Raw genomic sequence first — 18,683 nt, 5'->3', positions numbered from 1 at the left:
CAGACACTGCCGCCTACTGCACTGGCATACCATGTTGGGTTTTATTATTCTGGTTTATTCAAGGTTTATATAATTATATTCTAGCTTTATTATTCAATAAGACATACAAACAAACAAATTAGTATTTCTTTATACAGACAATACAACATTAGAGCCAAATGGAAGAAGTAAAGAAAGTTCTTGTAGGTTTCTTGTAGGTTTCCCAAAGAGACGCTCACGTCTCGCGATACACGTACACGATCTACTTCCGTCATCAATCGTGATCGATTGGAAAAGTTTTACCTTTGATTTGACTCCTTTTACAGTCTGTATTATAATCTGTAAATCCACATGGCGTTCACAAATTTCACAACGACGGATCCAGGTGCGCCTTACATGCATGGTGATTTCACATGAAATGTTTTTTCTGTAGCTCTGTGCACTGTGCAGTTGTTGCGTTGGATGGCAAGTTGTGCATGTTTGCTACTGTTACTGTCTGTACATGATGTACAGTAGAGTGGGTACACAGCCTGCCCTGCTCACACCAACAACAGCATTGACGTACGTTACTTGAAATGTCGGTCAGTCTCATATTTCTCCCTGGAAATAAAAACGTATGGGTTTCCGAGGCTAGCAGTCAGTCAGTGATATGATTGATATCAGAACGAGCGACAACCAAATTCTTTTCGCTCCTATGCCACCAAAATGTGGAACGCCCTACCAACAGTCATTAAGACATGTGAATCCCTTGACTCCTTCAAAACCGCTCTCAAAGGGCACCTACGGATGGCTGCAATTCGAAACTGGCCTCTGTAAAATCTGAATCCCCCCCCACCCCATTTTCCCTCACTGTATATTGTATCTTTTCCCTTTTTTGCTTCCCATATGATGAATTTAGCTACATAGAAATGTCTATTTGTATGTCTCTAAATGTTTGTAGTATGTCTTTAAATGTTTTGATGAATTGAACAATGTGGACCCTGTTGTAAACAAGTGTAATGCTTAATTGGGTCGTCCACTCACAGTTGACAGTCTTTGTATTGAGTTTGTGCTTAAAATGTACTGTAAATTCTACAAACTGTTAATAAATATTTCAATCAATCAATCAAAGCCTCAACCATTGAGTTCAACGGACAGGTGGCGCCATCTTGTGAGGTTTTCAGCTATTACCATAGAGTGACTAGGTTATTAACGTTCTTTCTGGCACACGCACATGTATAATGTAAAGTAAGTCAGCTCGTGTAAACAGGTTTGTGTTCTCAAAATATGTTGACTTTTCTTTTTTTCAAAATTGATTGGTTTGTTTAGGGGGGTGTTCTTTTTGGACAGGTAGGCCTGCAATGTGTCTAGCTTATAAATTCCCTCAGCCCTGTTCCATCAAAGCTAAAATTGCTATTGATTGATTGATTGATTGAAATATTTATTAACAGTTTGTAGAATTTACAGTACATTTTAAGCACAAACTCAATACAAAGACTGTCAACTGTGAGTGGACGACCCAATTAAGCATTACACTTGTTTACAACAGGGTCCACATTGTTCAATTCATCAAAACATTTAAAGACATACAGACATTTAGAGACATACAAATAGACATTTCTATGTAGCTAAAGTACAGAACAGGAATTCATCATATGGGAAGCAAAAAAGGGAAAAGATACAATATACAGTGAGGGAAAATGGGGGGGGGGGGGGGTGGGGGGGATTCAGATTTTACAGAGGCCAGTTTCGAATTGCAGCCATCCGTAGGTGCCCTTTGAGAGCGGTTTTGAAGGAGTCAAGGGATTCACATGTCTTAATGACTGTTGGTAGGGCGTTCCACATTTTGGTGGCATAGGAGCGAAAAGAATTTAGTCCCTTGTTTGTGCCGAATCTGGGTTGTACATGGTTTGTTGCACTCCCTCTGGTGTTGTGGGTGTGGACTTCTATCCCTTCTATCCCAAGCCTAACCTTGAACTGAAGGAACATATGGCCTGTAATCTGCCAATATTGAACATTTAACCGAGCCTTGCTTTATGAAGACCCATATATAAAAAAAAGAAAACCATGTGAAAACACAAAAATGCACAGTTGGGCAATGTTTTGCCCTCTGGTCAAACTGAGTCAATCATTACACAGAGGGTACACATCAAGTCCAGTCAGCCTCTGGCCAGATATTTACCGCACTATCATATTGTTCAGTGAGATTACCTCAGCGTACATCTCTGTTTCCGATTTGCAAAGGTAGGCTTAAATGTAATTATTTTAGAGTGAAATGTGAAACTAATTTGACTCATTTTATCCACATGACACATTCATGTATATGGACATCTTTTTAGGGTAACTACTTCTACTAAGCATCATGTTCTTTCTATAATTTTGATAGTTTTATTTATTATGTACAATTGTACATGGATTTCTCATTCCTCAGGTGCTTTCTTGAACTCTCCCCCATGGCTCGTGTTCTCTCCCTGTTTCGGCCTTCATCTCTTCTGGTGAGGAGCTCTCTGTGCTGCAGAATGTCATTGGACTCACGGGCACGAGAGGTGTTCGGTGCAGCCGTGGAAGCCGTACAGCCAAACATTGTGGTCCGGCGGAGCATAGAGCGCAAGGAAGACTCCATACTTATCGATGGCCGCTCTTTCATGCTCAGACACAACTTGCACTTGGTGGGATTCGGCAAAGCCGTGCTGGGTATGGCCGCGGAGGCAGAGAGGATTTTAGGGGACCACCTTGTCAAAGGAGTGATCAGTGTGCCACATGGTATTCAGGAGACCTTACGGCATCACGGGAAAGAGTAAGCAGAAACCTTACAGTGGCAACACCTACTGTACCCTGGTACCCACTATGTTAGCCAGTGAGACAGGGCTGCCTTAATGTTTTCTCATTTTCATCTCAGACAGATGCTTTTGAAAAATGGTAGCTCTATCAAAGTTATGGAGGGAGCTAAACACAACTTGCCCGATGCTGATGCCCAGAATGCAGCTGAATGCATCAAACAGCTAGCCAGTGAACTGACGGAAACAGACTTGCTACTTGTACTAATTTCAGGTAAAATAGAACTATAGCCGATCTACAAGATCACAATGTGTTAACAATGATGCTACACAGCTGTGATGTTACACAGCTTGTTGATGTTCACACATTATGACAATTGCCACATAAAACAGGGATACCAGATTTAATGTGGGTAATCGTCATGTTCCCTCTTTACATAAAGTCATAGGCCTATAATCCCCATATGTAGACTAGACTGTAATCTCTAACAGGGTTTTCACATTTTTCCTAGGTGGAGGCTCTGCACTCCTACCAGCACCCATCCCACCGATCTCCCTACAAGAGAAACAGGATGTAACGCGTAAACTTGCCGGTGCTGGTGCCACTATTCAGGAGCTGAACACTGTACGCCGTGCCCTGTCATTGTTGAAGGGTGGGCGGCTTGCACACTGTGCTTACCCCGCTCAGGTAAATGCTTTATGCTTTTTTATTGTTGTTCTGATAAATGAACTAATCGATAAATGAACTAATCCCAATAGTTTAATAACAGACTGGTATCATCTCTACAGGTCATTGCACTTATACTGTCTGATGTGATTGGAGATCCACTTGACCTGATAGCCAGCGGGCCCACAGTGTCGAGTCAAGTGTGTTCAGAGGACGTCTGGGCAATCCTTGAACGTTACAAGGTCTGCCCCTCTCTCCCTGACTCTGTAAAGGAAGTCCTTGGTAGGGCAAGTCCACAGGGCCAAGAAAGAAAGGAGCAATCGGACAGCACCGGGCATGTTCTCAATGCTGTGATCGGCTCCAACAGCATTGCACTTCAGTGTGCAGGCAACCGTGCGCGAGAATTAGGTTTCCGTCCTGTTGTGCTTTCACCAGGAGTCTGTGGGGATGTAAGGGCAGTGTCCCGCCTGTACGGCCTACTGGGGCGGTTTGCTTCTTCTCAGCATGCGCCTCCTCCTGAACTTGTTGCTGAAGTGTTAAAGGTGGGACCTGAGGTTGGCGTACAGAGCTGGGACCTGCACCGTGTGATGCGAGTCCTGGATGAAGCACGTGCAGAAGGCTGGGGTACTACATGCGTGTTGGCGGGGGGCGAGCCTACTGTTGAGCTAACAGGCAAAGGGCGGGGTGGGCGTAACCAGGAGCTGGCTCTGCGAGTGGCGCTGGAGTTTAGGGGCATGCATCTCCCACCAAAGGGTCCTGTATTCCTGAGTGGTGGAACTGATGGCCAGGATGGACCCACTGAGGCAGCAGGGGCCGTCACCGATGGAGGGTTGTGGGAAGAAGCACAAGCACAAGGACTTGACATTGATGGCACCATTTCTAACAATGATTCTTTTACTTTCTTTTCACAACTCTCTGACGGACAGCGTCTGCTTGTACCTGGTCTAACAGGCACTAATGTGATGGATGTGCACATGCTGATTATTCCTTCACTTCCCACTAACACATAATTGACTAAAACACAAAGCATATAGCATAGTTGCAAGGCAACTAGAGGAGTGCATAGATGAGACTTCCACACCCAAGGTGGATGAATTTGCAGGCAGTGACATACTGTCCATATACATACTGTATACGTATACCAGTATGTACTATGTAGGGTCAGTTTGCGGCTCATCTATAAACAGTTGGATGGGATTAAAATTGTGTCAGGCCAAGTCTGCAATTTGTGAAAAAGCACTTACATTTTAGCACTATGTAAAACATTTTGATTAAATTGTTCCCAACTTATGTTCCTGCTGTTAATTAGTCAACCAGCTGATTTCAGATTGAGGCTTTAACCCTTTCTTTTATTAAATATACATTTGGGATTTTATGGAATATGATTAACATTTTCTATTGCTAGTTTGAACAATTAAATACCGGTAAAATGTATTATTTAAAATCAATTATTAGTGTAGTAGGACTTGACTTTTCCAGCAGAGCAGAGCAACAGTGTTAGAGAAATACATGCCGTCCTCTATATAGAATCCAAATGAATGTAATCAGTCATGTTGACTGAGAACTTGAATCCACAAGGAGGCTAAGCTCTACAGTTTACATGATATGAACATGAAGATTTAGAGATTGCACTCTGTCTGGTCTTTAATACAGAATGTATCAAAAGCTTTTTTTTATTGCATCTGAATCTTTATAATCAATTAAAGCAAATTGAGAAAATCAAGTAATGGGTGTGATTTAATTTAGAGCAGGCAATAACAGGCAAATGTTAGTTTATTATAGTACACAACCCCCCGTCCTGCTACTCTACTAGTGATATAAATTAACAATTTTATACTGCATATGATAGTTAAGGCTCAAATATTTTTGTATTTTTCATTTCTTTGAAGCACCTTGAGCTACATGCTTTGTATGAAAGGATCTATAGGACAGCCAGGTGTAGCCATGAGCAAATTTAATATCAATTTTAGATGACTACCATGCAACACAGATGGTCTTGAACAAAATGTCATGAGATGATCCAATTGATGGAAATTGCCCTGGCAGTCAAGTGCCACTGTGCATTCTTCATGGAAGAGCAGCATAAGAATAATAACCCTGTCCACCTCAAAGTATATCAAAATAAGTATTCACAGACATCAGTCACTCTTACATAATTCAGAGCATCCTTGTCTTTCTAATGCAAGTCAAGCTTTCTGTAGTTCCTCCAGCACATTAATCTCTAAGCAAAGTGTCCAGTGTTATTCTGATCATGTAATTTAAAAATTCAAATGCCAACATTTGAATTACATTTTCGTACTACACATTTGCCTTTCATAACAAAATTCCAAATGATACAAACATTGTCTCACTTAAAAACCCATTTAGACCTGGAACACCTATATTTTATTATACCTTTCGATCCGGGAACAACTCTGTAAGATTAGCTGTCACATTTGTATTAAAATCTGAAAACTTTGTTCCTGAGAAAAGGCATTTTTAAAATCGCCTCAGGTCACCACAGGTCTAAATGGGGTTAACAGTTCTGGACAGCACAATACCGGTATGTATGTCTGCTTCCAAAACCCAATGTCTAGTTATCTTCACTCCCATTATGCCCAAGCATAATCAACAGAACTCACCCATTTCAAATGCTATCAATGCATTGAAAAGGGACAAAATCACAATAAAATGCAAAGTTAGTTCTGGAAAGCCCTACCCATTGGCTACAGTGATAAGAGAGCAGCATGACAGATCAGGCTCAGTATCTTAGAAGAATGTTTGTTCTTAATCCGCCATCTTGATCTGTTATGGTAACATGTCTTGGGAGGCTACCGAGTTGAATGACGTACTATATAGATGATGGGCATAGAGATATGAATAAACGTGATGAGACAGGTTCGAAATAATCACTAGTAAGGCTGGGCAATACATCAACAAATATTGTAATGCGTTATGACACTAAGTATTGGATAATATGGCATATGATACGTTTAGTCTTGTCCTGGTTTTCAAAATGTCTGATCTTACCTGACTGATGTGTTCTACTTGTATGTACCATTTTGTTATATAGGGGTATGCATTACTGAATACTGATGAATAAATATTATACAAAATCTCAGTGTCTAAATATTTAGTGAAAGCAGCAATAGTAATCCTCCCCACAATATAAATATCAAGGTATTTGGTCAAATGTGATATTTGATTGTGTCCATATCGGCCACCAGCAGGTGCATCCTTCCTTCTTCTTAACTGAAGTTGCTTCATTATCCAGTAACTTGAAGGCACATTTCAGGAACTGAGCAAAACTTGAATCAGCTGACGTGTTTGGAGATATAACAAACAGTATGTATGGTTGTCAAAGGTCCATAGTCCTGTAATGTGGTTGTATTTAGTCTCTGTGAGTCTTGATGTTTTCTCCTGCTGCATTGTCCCTAAGAGGATGGAAAAGAAAACAAATGCTCATAAAAGAAAGGAACTATGATAATGCAATCAATGGTCTATTGAGCAAACTGCCAGCGCTGAACCAGCATGTGTGATAAAAAAATATTTGTCTGTATGGCAGCCGCTCTTTCACCTCCATCTCTCCCTACTGGTGTCTATTGCCTGCTGTGTTCTACCCACTATGCATAAAGACCAGTAGAGCACCAGGGCTGATTGCCTTTGACTTCTGTCAAAGCAAGTCAAACAAATCTGTGTGTCTGATATGTTCGGTGTGGCACACAGAGGAAAATGTGAACAACATTACAAATCCAAACTGTGCTAGCACACGGCACACTGATATCTAAATAACATTATGACAGGCTGGTTAGAGCCAACTTTGGGGTGTCAGGTTTCTGGAAGCAGCAATTAAAGAATGCAATGTTCGATGCACTGAGACATGTAAGCTAAATGCATTGCTGTGGGAGCAGGTGTGCACAACTGATCTGGGATACAACGGCCCACATGAAGTTGCATTTTGCCCGGTCAGGCCCGTGTGAAACGAGTTTGACACCCCTGGTCTACACATTAGACAGTGTATAAAGGGTGGGCTTGCCATCTGAAGGGACATGGATGCATAGACAGACACCTACCATCCGCTCAGGTGAGGCGCAGTATCAGGTGTGCCTCCATTCTGCCCTGTACCTGAATAGCAAACAGATTGTAAGCACACAGACAGCACTGAACAAGAACAAACACATGGTAAACTAAATACACCGACTATTGAATAACAAACTTAGCACTGAATAACACAGCACAAAATAACAATGGTACAGTACTAAAAAATAAAACTAACACATTGTACTGAACTGAACAACACCTAGAACAACAAGTGCTGACCAGACATATTGTCGTTTCATGAGCTCAACAAACAGAAACACTCACCTTGTCTGTAATACATGTCATTCACAGTGTTTCCATAGACCTTCCATGCAAAGTGAATGGCAATAAGACTGAAAACCAACCAACTGAACAGTATCTTGAATATGGACACTCTCATATCATTAGCAAGCCAGTCGTCCACGAATTCAGAGAGAAAAGACACGAAGCTGTCAACAATACGAGACAAAAACTCAAAGTCCCACGACTCCTCCATGTTGGCAGTTATTTGGCTAGTATCCTAAATGAAAACATAACGTTGTATCTATAAAATGTCTTGTTTTAGAGATGACTTTGGTGGATAGTATTAATGTACATGAACCTAGCTTGCTATGCTGTCATTGCTGTGCTATCTCTTCTTCTTGAGAAATGAATAAGCGCCCCTCGTTGGTGTATTCACTGTGTTGCTGCCTCCTAATGTTGGCCTTGTATACTGCACACTGTTTACGCGCGACATTACGCGCACATGCCTGCCTACCAGACATGCTACGATACGTGCATATCCACGCGCGTAATTGTAGAACGCAGGGCATTCACTGTGAAGAGTGCGGGCGCAGACACCACTACAGTTTGCAATCAAACAGCCAGTCATACAGCGCATGATAGACGCGCCGACCACGGCAACGACAGACAGGCTGACCACAGTGTTGCAGATGCAGTTAGTAGTGTAGCAAGCATATCTGACAATAGTACAGTATTACTGCAGACAGCTACCATTTGGATAGATGCACCAACGCAAAGCCAAGTAGCCAGGTGCCTGATTAGATGGGGGTACCGGGGTAGCACCCGGTTTTATTAAAGAGGATATTTCCAGAGCACTTAACCTGCCAGTTACAGGTAAAGAAACGTTGAATATGTATGTGTTTGGTTCCAAAACACCCCAGAGAATTACCTGCAGGAAAGTGAAGGCTCGTTTGAGAAATATTAAGAACAATCAAAGCATTGATGTCCATTTATTGGAAACACCCAAGTTGAGCTCTTCTATGATTAAAACGCCAAACGGAAAGACAAGGAGGGACTTGGAAGCAAAAGGAATGCCCATAGCAGATGTAGACAAAGCCGTGCATGCCTATTCATTCATTTTTGATGAATTGAACAATGTGGACCCTGTTGTAAACAAGTGTAATGCTTAATTGGGTCGTCCACTCACAGTTGACAGTCTTTGTATTGAGTTTGTGCTTAAAATGTACTGTAAATTCTACAAACTGTTAATAAATATTTCAATCAATCAATCAATATTCCCACTATAGGCTGAGGAAGAAATGCCACTTGACAGTTTTCAAATCAGCCTCATGGTGGCGCTACAACAGGCCAAGTTGCGTCTCACACACACACACACACACACACACACACACACACACACACACACACACACACACACACACACACACACACACACTTTTTTTGATTGATTGAAATATTTATTAACAGTTTGCAGAATTACAGTAGGCTACATTTCAAGCACAAACTCAATACAAAGACTGTTAACTGTGAGTGGACGACCCAATTAAGCATTACACTTGTTTACAACATTTAGAGACGTACAAATAGACACTTCTATATAGTTAAAGAACAGTACAGGAATTCATCATAAAGGAAGCAAAAAGGGAAAAGAAACATATACAGTGAGGGAAAAAAGGGGGGGGGGGGATTCAGATTTTACGGGGGCCAGTTTCGAATTGCAGCCGTCCGTAGGTGCCCTTTGAGAGTGGTTTTGAAGGAGTCAAGGGATTCACATGTCTTAATGACTGTTGGTAGGGCGTTCCACATTTTGGTGGCATAGGAGCGAAAATAATTTAGTCCCTTAATTGTTTGTGCCGAATCTGGGTTGTACATGGTTTGTTGCACTCCCGGTGTTGTGGGTGTGATAATATTGTCACCCACTCTAACCAAGAAGCCATCTGCCTTGCTGAGATTACTATTTGATCCGAAGAGAATAGATTCAGTTTTTCCCAGGTGTAAGGATAGTTTGTTATCAGCGAGCCAGGTGCAGATTCTACCGAGTTCAGAGCTGAGGGTCTTTTCAACCTGCAGTTTGTTCCTGTCCGAGACCAGCAGTGATGATTTGATGAATTGAACAATGTGGACCCTGTTGTAAACAAGTGTAATGCTTAATTGGGTCGTCCACTCACAGTTGACAGTCTTTGTATTGAGTTTGTGCTTAAAATGTACTGTAAATTCTACAAACTGTTAATAAATATTTCAATCAATCAATCAATCAAAGCAGTGCTGAGTCATCTGCGAACAGGAACAAGTTGCAGTCACAAGCTGATGTCATGTCGTTTACATATAGGAACAGTAAAGGCCCTTGGAACAGTAAAGGCCCTATAGACACACACACACACACACACACACACACACACACACACACACACACACACACACGCACACACACACATACACACAGTGCAAAACATACTCTCTCCCCATGCCATTATTTCATATAATGATGTTCTGTGTATCCAAATGCTCCGTAAAATGGTTTAACATGCATTATCTATGCAATAGGCATTTTAATCCACAGTTCTCTTTACTGTCAATGATTCCCCCCCACCCCCTGAACTTGCAAAACCAGTTGTCAACACACCATCTGGAACGTACCCCAGGGGGCGGTACTACAGCAGTTACCGAGCTTTCTGATTGGCTGCCATCCGTTAACGTTGCCTGTTGCTGATTGGTCGGCAGGGCTTGTCGTCAGGGATTCCGGATGTCGGCTGTGGTAAGAGGAACATTTGTTTTCTTGTGATCTTGACAGCTTGTTAATGTTGCTTACCGGCTGCTGTCACATCATCAAAGTTTACATTAAGGATTAAATATCTTTCTCCAACGCTTCAACGTCATTGAAATCGTAAGTTTGTCTCTCAGACCTTATTGGTAACCTTCATTATCTGATGTACACATACAGTTGTCAGTACAACACACGGGCTGCATGCATGCATTCAGACTTAAAGCCGAAGCCATAAAATGGATCTCTGCTTTGCTAGCTGGTGATGTTAGCCTGTTAGCATCTAAGCCTGGGGATGTTTGCAGATATATTCATTGTTGGGATATTTAAAAAACAATTTAGTTTGAAGACATTTCAGGGAATACAATGTAAGTCAAGTAGGGACTGTTGGTTGGCTCAACGAACATATTTAGCTAGCTTGTAGCTTTACGTTGTGCTGCTGTGTAGTGCAGCATTAACAGCTTAAGTTTAAATATTAGCTAAGCTACTGTACATGTAACTATTTGAGAGATTAAATGGGTCTTAAATTCCAGATCCTAAAGTATTATTATTGTGGGAGTTTTGAATTCTCCACTGAGGTCAGTTTTGCCTCGCTTAATACTTTCATCATGTCATCTGACCACTGATGCAAGAGATCCCTACTCCCATTATTAGAGGCTTTGATGTATCCATGACGACCAGGCTTTTTATGAGGCCATGTTTATAAAATGTGTAAGGCGCCTGAAAATTGCAGATCTACAAGCTCACAACGCGTTCCGGGTGTGAGCTTGTATTTACAATAGGGCACACGTGACGCGTACAGCTGTACAACAAAGTACAAAATCAGGCTGTACTGATATGCAATATGTGTAATAAAATGCGAGTTTTCTGTTCTCCAGTCACTGGGATGGTAAGATGGAGAGAGAGAGACAACAAAACGAAGAGACAGAAGGCGTGAATACCTCTGATCTACTCTTTGAAAGCCTGGCTCCAACTGGTAAAAAGGAAATGGGTTTTAGCCAATGATAAACCCACCCATTATATACATTTGCAATTTGCATTCAAGCCCCAAAGCTCTGCTGCTCAAAACTGACATGTCCCCCTCCCCCTTCAATTAACAGCCGACACCCTGGCGACGTCCCTCTCCCTGCTGGGCAGCCATATGTTTCCTGATCATATTGCATTGGCGGGGGTGGTGGAGAGAGAAGGCAATGGCAGCGAGAACCCAGAGGACAACCCTCCTGCAGAGGTGCTGCTGCTGTCCCATGTCACAGCAGAGGAGGACCCTCCAGAGGTGCTGCTGCTGTCCCATGTCACAGCAGAGGAGGAGGAGGAGGAGCAGCGGAGTCTGGATTCGGAGACCGAAGCCAACAAGATGGAGGAGCCGCCACCGGGGAATGTCACCACGGATCCCGAACCAGCTGACGACGGTGCGGCCGACGAAGAGGAGGCGGCTGTTGGGAAGGACAGCCAGGAGGACTCTGGGGAGTTTGTCGTTACCATGCTGGCCAGGGGCAAACTGGAAGAGCAAGGCGTAGGGTTGAAGGGGAGGTCGTCTCCACTTTCGGAAACGGGGACGGGAGCGTCCGAAGCGCCTGCCTTCCTGTCCCACCGCGAGGAGGACGTGACCGGAGAGAGCTGGCGGCAGCACAGGAAGCACGTGTTTGTGTTGAGTGAAGCCGGCAAGCCCATCTACTCCCGCTACGGCAGTGAAGAGGCGCTCTCCTCTACCATGGGAGTCATGATGGCACTGGTGTCTTTTGTCCAGAGTAGCGATAACATGATCCGCTCAATCTATTCAGGTGAGAGCTCTGACATCTCTGATATAACATTTATGAAAACGTTATTTTAATAAATCTATATAGAGTAAAGTATGTTAATACAATATAATTTGCACATCTGCGGTTAGAGTTGGAACATATCGTTGCAATGACCTTTCTGTTAGGAGAGGTAGACAGAAGATATAAAACTGTAGTTTTCATTCAACCCAGACATAATTTAATAACGTCTAATCCTTGTTGCCTGTGTGTCTCCCCTCCCATAAGATAAGCACACCGTGGTGTTCATGCAGAAGGGTCCCCTGGTGCTGGTGTGTGTATCCAGCAGCCGGCAGTCCGAGCAGCAGCTGCGCGACGAGCTCCTTTACGTCTACTATCAGATCATCAGCATGCTCACGCAGGCCAGCATCAATCGCATCTTCGAACACAAGAAGAACTACGACCTGCGGCGGTTACTGGCGGGCTCCGAGAAGATCCTGGACGGCCTCCTGGACCTGCTGGACACTGACCCGAGCTTCCTCCTGGCGGCGGTGCACTGCCTGCCGCTAGTCGCTTCTCTCAGGGACTCTCTGAGCCAGATCCTCCAAAAGGCCATCACTCCCAACCTGGTCTTCTCCATCCTCATCGCCAAGAACCAGCTGCTCACCATCGTCCAGGAGAAGACGGTCATCGAGGACGCCAGGCTGGAGCCGGCCGACGTCCACCTCCTGCTCAACCTCATCGGAGCCTCCTCGGCCTTCCAGGCCGGTGAGATCTGGACTCCCATTTGCCTCCCCCTCTTTAACCCGGACTGTTACTTTTACGCATACATTTCATACCTGGACCCACCAGAATGCACTGTTTGCTTGCTGCTGCTCTCGACAGATAAGGAGGCCTTTTATGCCGTGGCTGAGTGCAAGAGGCGGATAGAGGAAGCCATGGTCACTCAGAACTCACTGAGCCTCATAGCCAAAGCCCACTCGTACAGTGTCAGCCAGGTGGGCGTGTCAGACCTCAGACACTTCATGTACAAGCCCTTTGACGTTCCAGACAATCACCGCCAGCTCACTCAGTTCACCAGGTGTGTTGTGTTATGTAGCTTGTAATGTCTTAGATAGATATATAGATGGATGGATGGATAGAACTTTATTGATCTTGATGAATTATTTGTACCCCTTTTTCTCCCCAATTTACTCGTTTTGCCAATTAATTCCTCCCCACACACTAGTGACACTAATGTGTGTAGTCATTGCCGTTGTATCCCACTAATTCCCCCATCAGGAGCATGTACCACAGGGGTGCCCACACCTTTTTGACTTGCAAGTTACTTTGAAAATGACGAGCTCAACAAGATCTACCCACCAAAAAACAGTATTATCCCATTGCTGATTTTATTTTTTAAATGTACCTAGCGACGCACTTGAGGAATAGAGGGGAGGATGGGAGGAAATGTAACTGGTAGGGTTTAAAAAAATATATATAACTATATAATGCTACTGACATCTGCTCACAACACACTTGAAAACAAAGACTTGTATTGTGGGTTTGTCAATCAATCAAGTCACCTTAATTCAAGTGAAAGGTGGATTTCTTTCTTTTTAATATTTAAATTATATATATTTTTAGAGGCATGTCATGTGATCTACCTGCACAGCCTTTGTGATCTACTGGTAGATCACGATCTACCTTTTGGGCACCTCTGATGTAGCACCTCTGTCCTAAGTCCTCCCGACCAAGTTCCAACACTCCCTGCTGACATCGTAATTTACTTTTTTTGCATAATTTATAAGCCAGATGTACCACGATGGATTCGAACCCCTAGACTCCGCAGTGGTGGTAGCCAGGCAGGTACTACTGTGCCACCCAAGCGCCTCCAGACACACATTAACACAGTGTACATACAGTGTATTGCCTCAATCTTAGGCAAAAGAAATGTGAGTAAAGAACACGAAGTCACGGTGACATCATCACACCACCGAAATCCTGATAACGCTACAGTGTCAACATTGTAATCAGCACAATAACCGCACCCTACAGTGTTACCAAGAAGGAAACGCCGGGGCTGGAATCTCAGTGTCAGTGGCCATGCAGATTGTCTGGAGTCACCATGAGCACAGTGACCCTTTTAATTTCAAGGACCTACAGTGTACAAATGGCCTCGTAAGGGTCCATTTAGTTCCATTTGTACACTCTCAGACTGAATTAGAAACCAGGACCCTCTTCACCCACTTCCGGGCTAGCATATTGCGGCTATCAGGCAGAAACCGGTACTTAGTTTTCAGGGAATGGAATGGAAAGAGAAACCTGTGTTCCAATGTAGTTACTTTTTAGTCACAAGCTCTTGTAAATACTTTTCATTTGTGAACTTAACACACTTAACGGACACACTTAACCATTTTCAACCTGGTGTTCCTATTTTGGGTATGTATATAGGCACTTCTTTCCGGAAACATTTCACCTGTAATGTCATGACCAAAATAGGGATGCCAGGTTAATGTGCCTCTTGTTGATACCCACTTGATACCCATGCAGCCATCCATAGAACTGTCGAAGGTCGCCGTTATGTAGTTAATTTGTGTCCCGATAAACTTCTTCTCATCTTCCACACCAAACATGTTTGGCAGGTGATTCTTGTCCTGTTCAACAGGTTGAGTTACTTCTGCAGCCAAGTCTTTTATGGTGAACTGTTGGCTTCTTTGATTGGTCAGCTGCCGTTTAACCCCTTGGTCTGATATGGAAGCTGACCAATCATTGTGAACATATCATCCAATTACACAAGTCGTGAGCTAATTGCATGATTACATAAACCAGGTCAAAGTGCATAAACAAGTAAAAAGATGCAAATGAGAAAATACACAGTTAATAATGCCATTTGGCTAGTCTGTCAAAGACCAGTGCATGCACACTATGTCACAGACTAATTAAAACAATTTAGTAATACAACAAATATCAATATAATTCCCTCAGAGTAAGTTTAACATAACTATGTGTACTGTGGACTCTTTTATATTGTTTAACCAGTTAGCATTTGTGTACCACATTTACTTTCTGTCTGAGTCCACATCATGTATTATTGATGTGGCGTGGCACACAGTTTGAATTTAATTGGGTTACTGACTGTACATTTGTACAATGTGAGGGACTATGCTTACTGGTTTCAGGGGGAAACAACCTGGACATCTGTGACACTTGTAAATACAACATGATGGCATTAACCATAACGAGAATGACAAGTGACTTCAATTATTTAAACGGATTAGAAGCATCGAGTGTCCAATTAATTATAGTACAGGGCTACCAGTGAGGCCGGCCTTGGTTGGAAATCAAATTATGTGTGTGAACACTAGAGAAGCATTATCAGTGGATAGGACAGTTAAGTGGGTTCGATCTATCTAGTCCACATTGCAAAATAGCAGCTTTAATCTGGAAGAATGGAAATAAATATCTTTACTGTATTTCTGTACATTATGAAAGGCCTCTGTTTACGCTTTGATGTGTTCATTGCTTGCAGCCCAGAGATGGAGGCCCCATACGGCAGTGAGGAGGAGAAGATGAGACTGCTGGATCTGTACCGGTACATGCACAGCCGCATCCACAGCTCCTCACGACCACTCAAGCTCATCTATCACGTTGCTGAGAGAGAAACCCTGCTAGCCTGGGTATGTAGCGGGGTTATTACAATGCAACTTAAAGCCTCACTATGCAACTAAAAGAAAAAGAAACTAATGAACGTTTACATTTGAATTAATAAGCTTGGTATGTAGCTCCCTTTGCAACTAGGCAAATCTTAATGATTGGGCATGGGACACGAGCTCAGACTGGCCACCTTTGATGAGGATGTAGTGTTTAAAGACTGAAACACCCCCTGATTCAAAGGCACACTACTGATGTGTCCTGAAATTGACATCTTACCCCCTGTCTAAGAAATGCACTTGCCTCTTGTATGCACATGAGTGCAAAACTTCTATTGGCACAATGGACAGTCTCAACATCATGTCTTGTGTTTTTATGATTCCTGCAGGGAAACCCTCAAATCTGCCATTTGTGCGTTTGTGTTGTCTTTAGATTTGTCAAACATTTCTATTCAAAGTTGACTTTTTAGTTTAGTTTTCTATGCAAAACAATGACATAGTTTCTTGGAAGCAAATGAGAAGCGAAGTCAGTGCTACAAAGGTCCTTTACACAAAGGAAGCTGCATCACAAATAATCCAGGGCCCACTGGTGGGCTGTGAGGATATTGCAAGTGGGGAAGAAGGAATGGAAGTTTGCACACTAACTCGGCTCCCAGTAGAAAATGTGTTCAAAACGCATGACAACGTTTTGACCACTGAGGGTCTTCATCAGGTCTGAGACAAAGCTGTCAACAGTGCGTGTTGTCAGCTTGTAGATTGGCTCTTTTCAGCAAAGAGATTTGGATTTACATGGACTGGCTCCCCCGTCTAGGGAATTTATTCATAGGGAAAAGAACACGTTTCCAGAGGGGTCTGCAAAAGTGCAAGGTTCACTGTCGACCTTTGGACAAAATGTTCTATCCATCAAAGGAACCATCTCCCAGTTGCACTAAGGGAGAGCCAGCATTTAAAGAACAATTGAAACGGTGGTTAAAAAGTAACCTGAATGATCACTTATAACATTAGTAGTTTCACTTTTTTTTTAATATATGCCCTTTATTGATTTGATAGTGTTTTGTTAACTGTTTTATTGTGACGTTTTGTTTTTGTGTAGTACGGAAGGAAGTTAGCATTTGCTACATCCAGCATAACACTTAATCATACATATGGAATACATTACATGTTTTAGTGTTCATTAACTCAATGTCTGCCAAGGACTTCATTAACTGCTTTTTTATCAATTTGCATTGTCCTGACCAAATAAAGTAAACAAAGGATGCCATGGATATAGGGTTTAAGAAGTGGTGGAAATTTGCTTCAAATGTAAAGTGTGTTAAAGTAAATATCATTATTAAAATGTGTTTGCCATTCCCAATACAGGTCACAAGCAAGTTTGAGCTGTACACCTGCTTCAGTCCCCTGGTCACCAAAGCCTGCGCCATCACTGCTATCACTAAGCTGCTACGGTGGATTAAGAAGGAAGAGGACCGACTCTTCATCCGATATCCCCCCAAGTATTCAACCACCCCCAACCCCAGTAAGAGCTCTCGTGGAGGGAAGTCTGACCAGCAGGACTCCACAGATAACGGCTTCATGTCCCTCTTATAGGGCTATGTACTGTAGATCGACTACCCTGTTTTCTCAAAAGTAGTTTGCACACTGGTGGTTACGCAATGTTTGGAAACCCCCAGACGTTGATACCTGAACTTAACAGACTTTGACTACTGGACACAACACTACGTTTTTCCGCCCCACTATTTAAGAAGCAACATACTCCTTGGTGGTAATTAATATGGTCTTTCCCCAACGAGAAAGCATGTCATTGCATTAGGATGGTGCTTTCAGTCACATACAGTCAGGGGAAAAACTGCATTATGATATAGTACATTTTAAATTTACCTGTGGTAGAATGATTAATTATCACTGCAATGATATTTAAATGTTTTTATATTTTATTAGTGTAAACGGGGATGTTTTCTTTTCTTACTTTATTTCCCCACAGACAGTGAATGTACCACATAATTCACATAATGGTCTAACTGTTGCACTCAACATTTCAGTCATTGGTACATTGTGCAAGAAATAGGGGAATAGGAACGTAAACGAGCTTCTACAATGATTTGCTTTACATCGTGGAAAAACAGGATATGCAGAAAATCCAACCCATAGGCTATGTTGTTTAGGCTTCACAACTGGAATAACTGGAACTACATTGTGTTGCTCAACGATGCTTCTTATATTCAGTTAATTTAAGCTAAGTTTGTCTTTTTCCATGTTACATTTTACACAGACAAAATTCTATATGGCGATCCTAGCTCTAATGGGATCATAAACCCAACTCACATGATCAACAGTGTTGCTGTCTTTATTGCTTGGACACAAATTCCATTAGTCTCGTGAGGTCATCTGGTAAGCTGATGCCCGTCGTACGACGGTGTCGAGTGGTTGAATATTGCAGATCTTCAGGATCACGCAGCCTCGCAGATCAGTTACTTTCAGCATGGGACAATGCGACTAAATAAACTGATCTCGTGTGCAAATAAGTTTACTCCAGATGAAGATGGTCATGCGATGCTTTAAGAGTAATGCCTGATTAATACTTGGGACTTGCATCATGTCTTACACCGAAAATAGCGCATTTACCGCAGACAATGGATGGAAACATTGAGTGTTGTGTAAAATTGGAATAAAGACAATTGCCCCATCTTAGTTACATGAGTATGCCATCACTTCAATCTTTGGAGAAAATATGTATAGTATTATGAAATAAACCCAAGGTTGCACAAATCTATTTTGCTTGTCATTTGCGTTCAGGTGTGTCAATTTGATAAAGTGGGGCTACAAGAAATCACAGTATAGTAAAATCACATA

The 18,683-nt window shown here is 42.5% G+C and overlaps 3 protein-coding genes across 4 annotated transcripts; 2 read left to right on the top strand and 1 right to left on the bottom strand.

Moving 5' to 3' along the window:
- The first annotated feature begins 244 nt into the window (after window positions 1-244).
- glyctk (glycerate kinase) lies at window positions 245-5,190 on the top strand. Of its 2 annotated transcripts, none has more exons than XM_083771420.1 (5): window positions 245-364; window positions 2,390-2,755; window positions 2,858-3,009; window positions 3,248-3,423; window positions 3,525-5,190. In XM_083771420.1, exons 2-5 carry the CDS (start codon window positions 2,412-2,414, stop codon window positions 4,410-4,412), a joined length of 1,560 nt encoding a protein of 519 aa, XP_083627546.1. In that variant the 5' UTR covers window positions 245-364; window positions 2,390-2,411; the 3' UTR covers window positions 4,413-5,190. The 2 variants fall into 2 exon arrangements, with proteins under 2 accessions (XP_083627546.1, XP_083627547.1); XM_083771421.1 differs by having other exon boundaries at window positions 266-382.
- A 151-nt stretch (window positions 5,191-5,341) lies between these two features.
- Window positions 5,342-8,073, bottom strand: tcta (T cell leukemia translocation altered). The gene is made up of 3 exons (XM_083771422.1): window positions 7,747-8,073; window positions 7,455-7,506; window positions 5,342-6,815 (listed from the first exon to the last, which is right to left on the bottom strand). The coding sequence occupies exons 1-3, from the start codon at window positions 7,955-7,957 to the stop codon at window positions 6,773-6,775; spliced, it is 306 nt and encodes a 101-aa protein (XP_083627548.1). The 5' UTR covers window positions 7,958-8,073; the 3' UTR covers window positions 5,342-6,772.
- A 2,375-nt stretch (window positions 8,074-10,448) lies between these two features.
- mon1bb (MON1 secretory trafficking family member Bb) lies at window positions 10,449-18,588 on the top strand. The gene is made up of 6 exons (XM_083771308.1): window positions 10,449-10,588; window positions 11,344-11,441; window positions 11,566-12,246; window positions 12,490-13,282; window positions 15,713-15,860; window positions 17,193-18,588. Exons 2-6 carry the CDS (start codon window positions 11,360-11,362, stop codon window positions 17,418-17,420), a joined length of 1,932 nt encoding a protein of 643 aa, XP_083627434.1. The 5' UTR covers window positions 10,449-10,588; window positions 11,344-11,359; the 3' UTR covers window positions 17,421-18,588.
- The last annotated feature ends 95 nt before the right edge of the window (window positions 18,589-18,683 follow it).

Source organism: Protomyctophum parallelum (assembly GCF_964188405.1).
Source record: "Protomyctophum parallelum genome assembly, chromosome: 8".
In the NCBI taxonomy this organism is placed as follows: domain Eukaryota; kingdom Metazoa; phylum Chordata; class Actinopteri; order Myctophiformes; family Myctophidae; genus Protomyctophum; species Protomyctophum parallelum.
The sequence above is the reverse complement of the archived record's forward strand: the minus strand, read 5'-3'. Positions and strand labels throughout refer to the sequence as shown.

Bases quoted from the DNA above. Each gene is read 5' to 3' on its own strand.
- glyctk (XM_083771420.1), top strand. From the start codon at position 2,412: ATGGCTCGTGTTCTCTCCCTGTTTCGGCCTTCATCTCTTCTGGTGAGG. The intron at 2,756-2,857 runs GTAAGCAGAAAC...TTTTCATCTCAG, and splicing joins TTACGGCATCACGGGAAAGA to ACAGATGCTTTTGAAAAATG. The intron at 3,010-3,247 runs GTAAAATAGAAC...CATTTTTCCTAG, and splicing joins GCTACTTGTACTAATTTCAG to GTGGAGGCTCTGCACTCCTA.
- tcta (XM_083771422.1), bottom strand. From the start codon at position 7,957: ATGGAGGAGTCGTGGGACTTTGAGTTTTTGTCTCGTATTGTTGACAGC. The intron at 7,507-7,746 runs GTGAGTGTTTCT...TTTGCTATTCAG, and splicing joins TGACATGTATTACAGACAAG to GTACAGGGCAGAATGGAGGC. The intron at 6,816-7,454 runs GTAGGTGTCTGT...CCATCCTCTTAG, and splicing joins GCGCCTCACCTGAGCGGATG to GGACAATGCAGCAGGAGAAA.
- mon1bb (XM_083771308.1), top strand. From the start codon at position 11,360: ATGGAGAGAGAGAGACAACAAAACGAAGAGACAGAAGGCGTGAATACC. The intron at 12,247-12,489 runs GTGAGAGCTCTG...CCCTCCCATAAG, and splicing joins GATCCGCTCAATCTATTCAG to ATAAGCACACCGTGGTGTTC. The intron at 15,861-17,192 runs GTATGTAGCGGG...TTCCCAATACAG, and splicing joins GAGAAACCCTGCTAGCCTGG to GTCACAAGCAAGTTTGAGCT.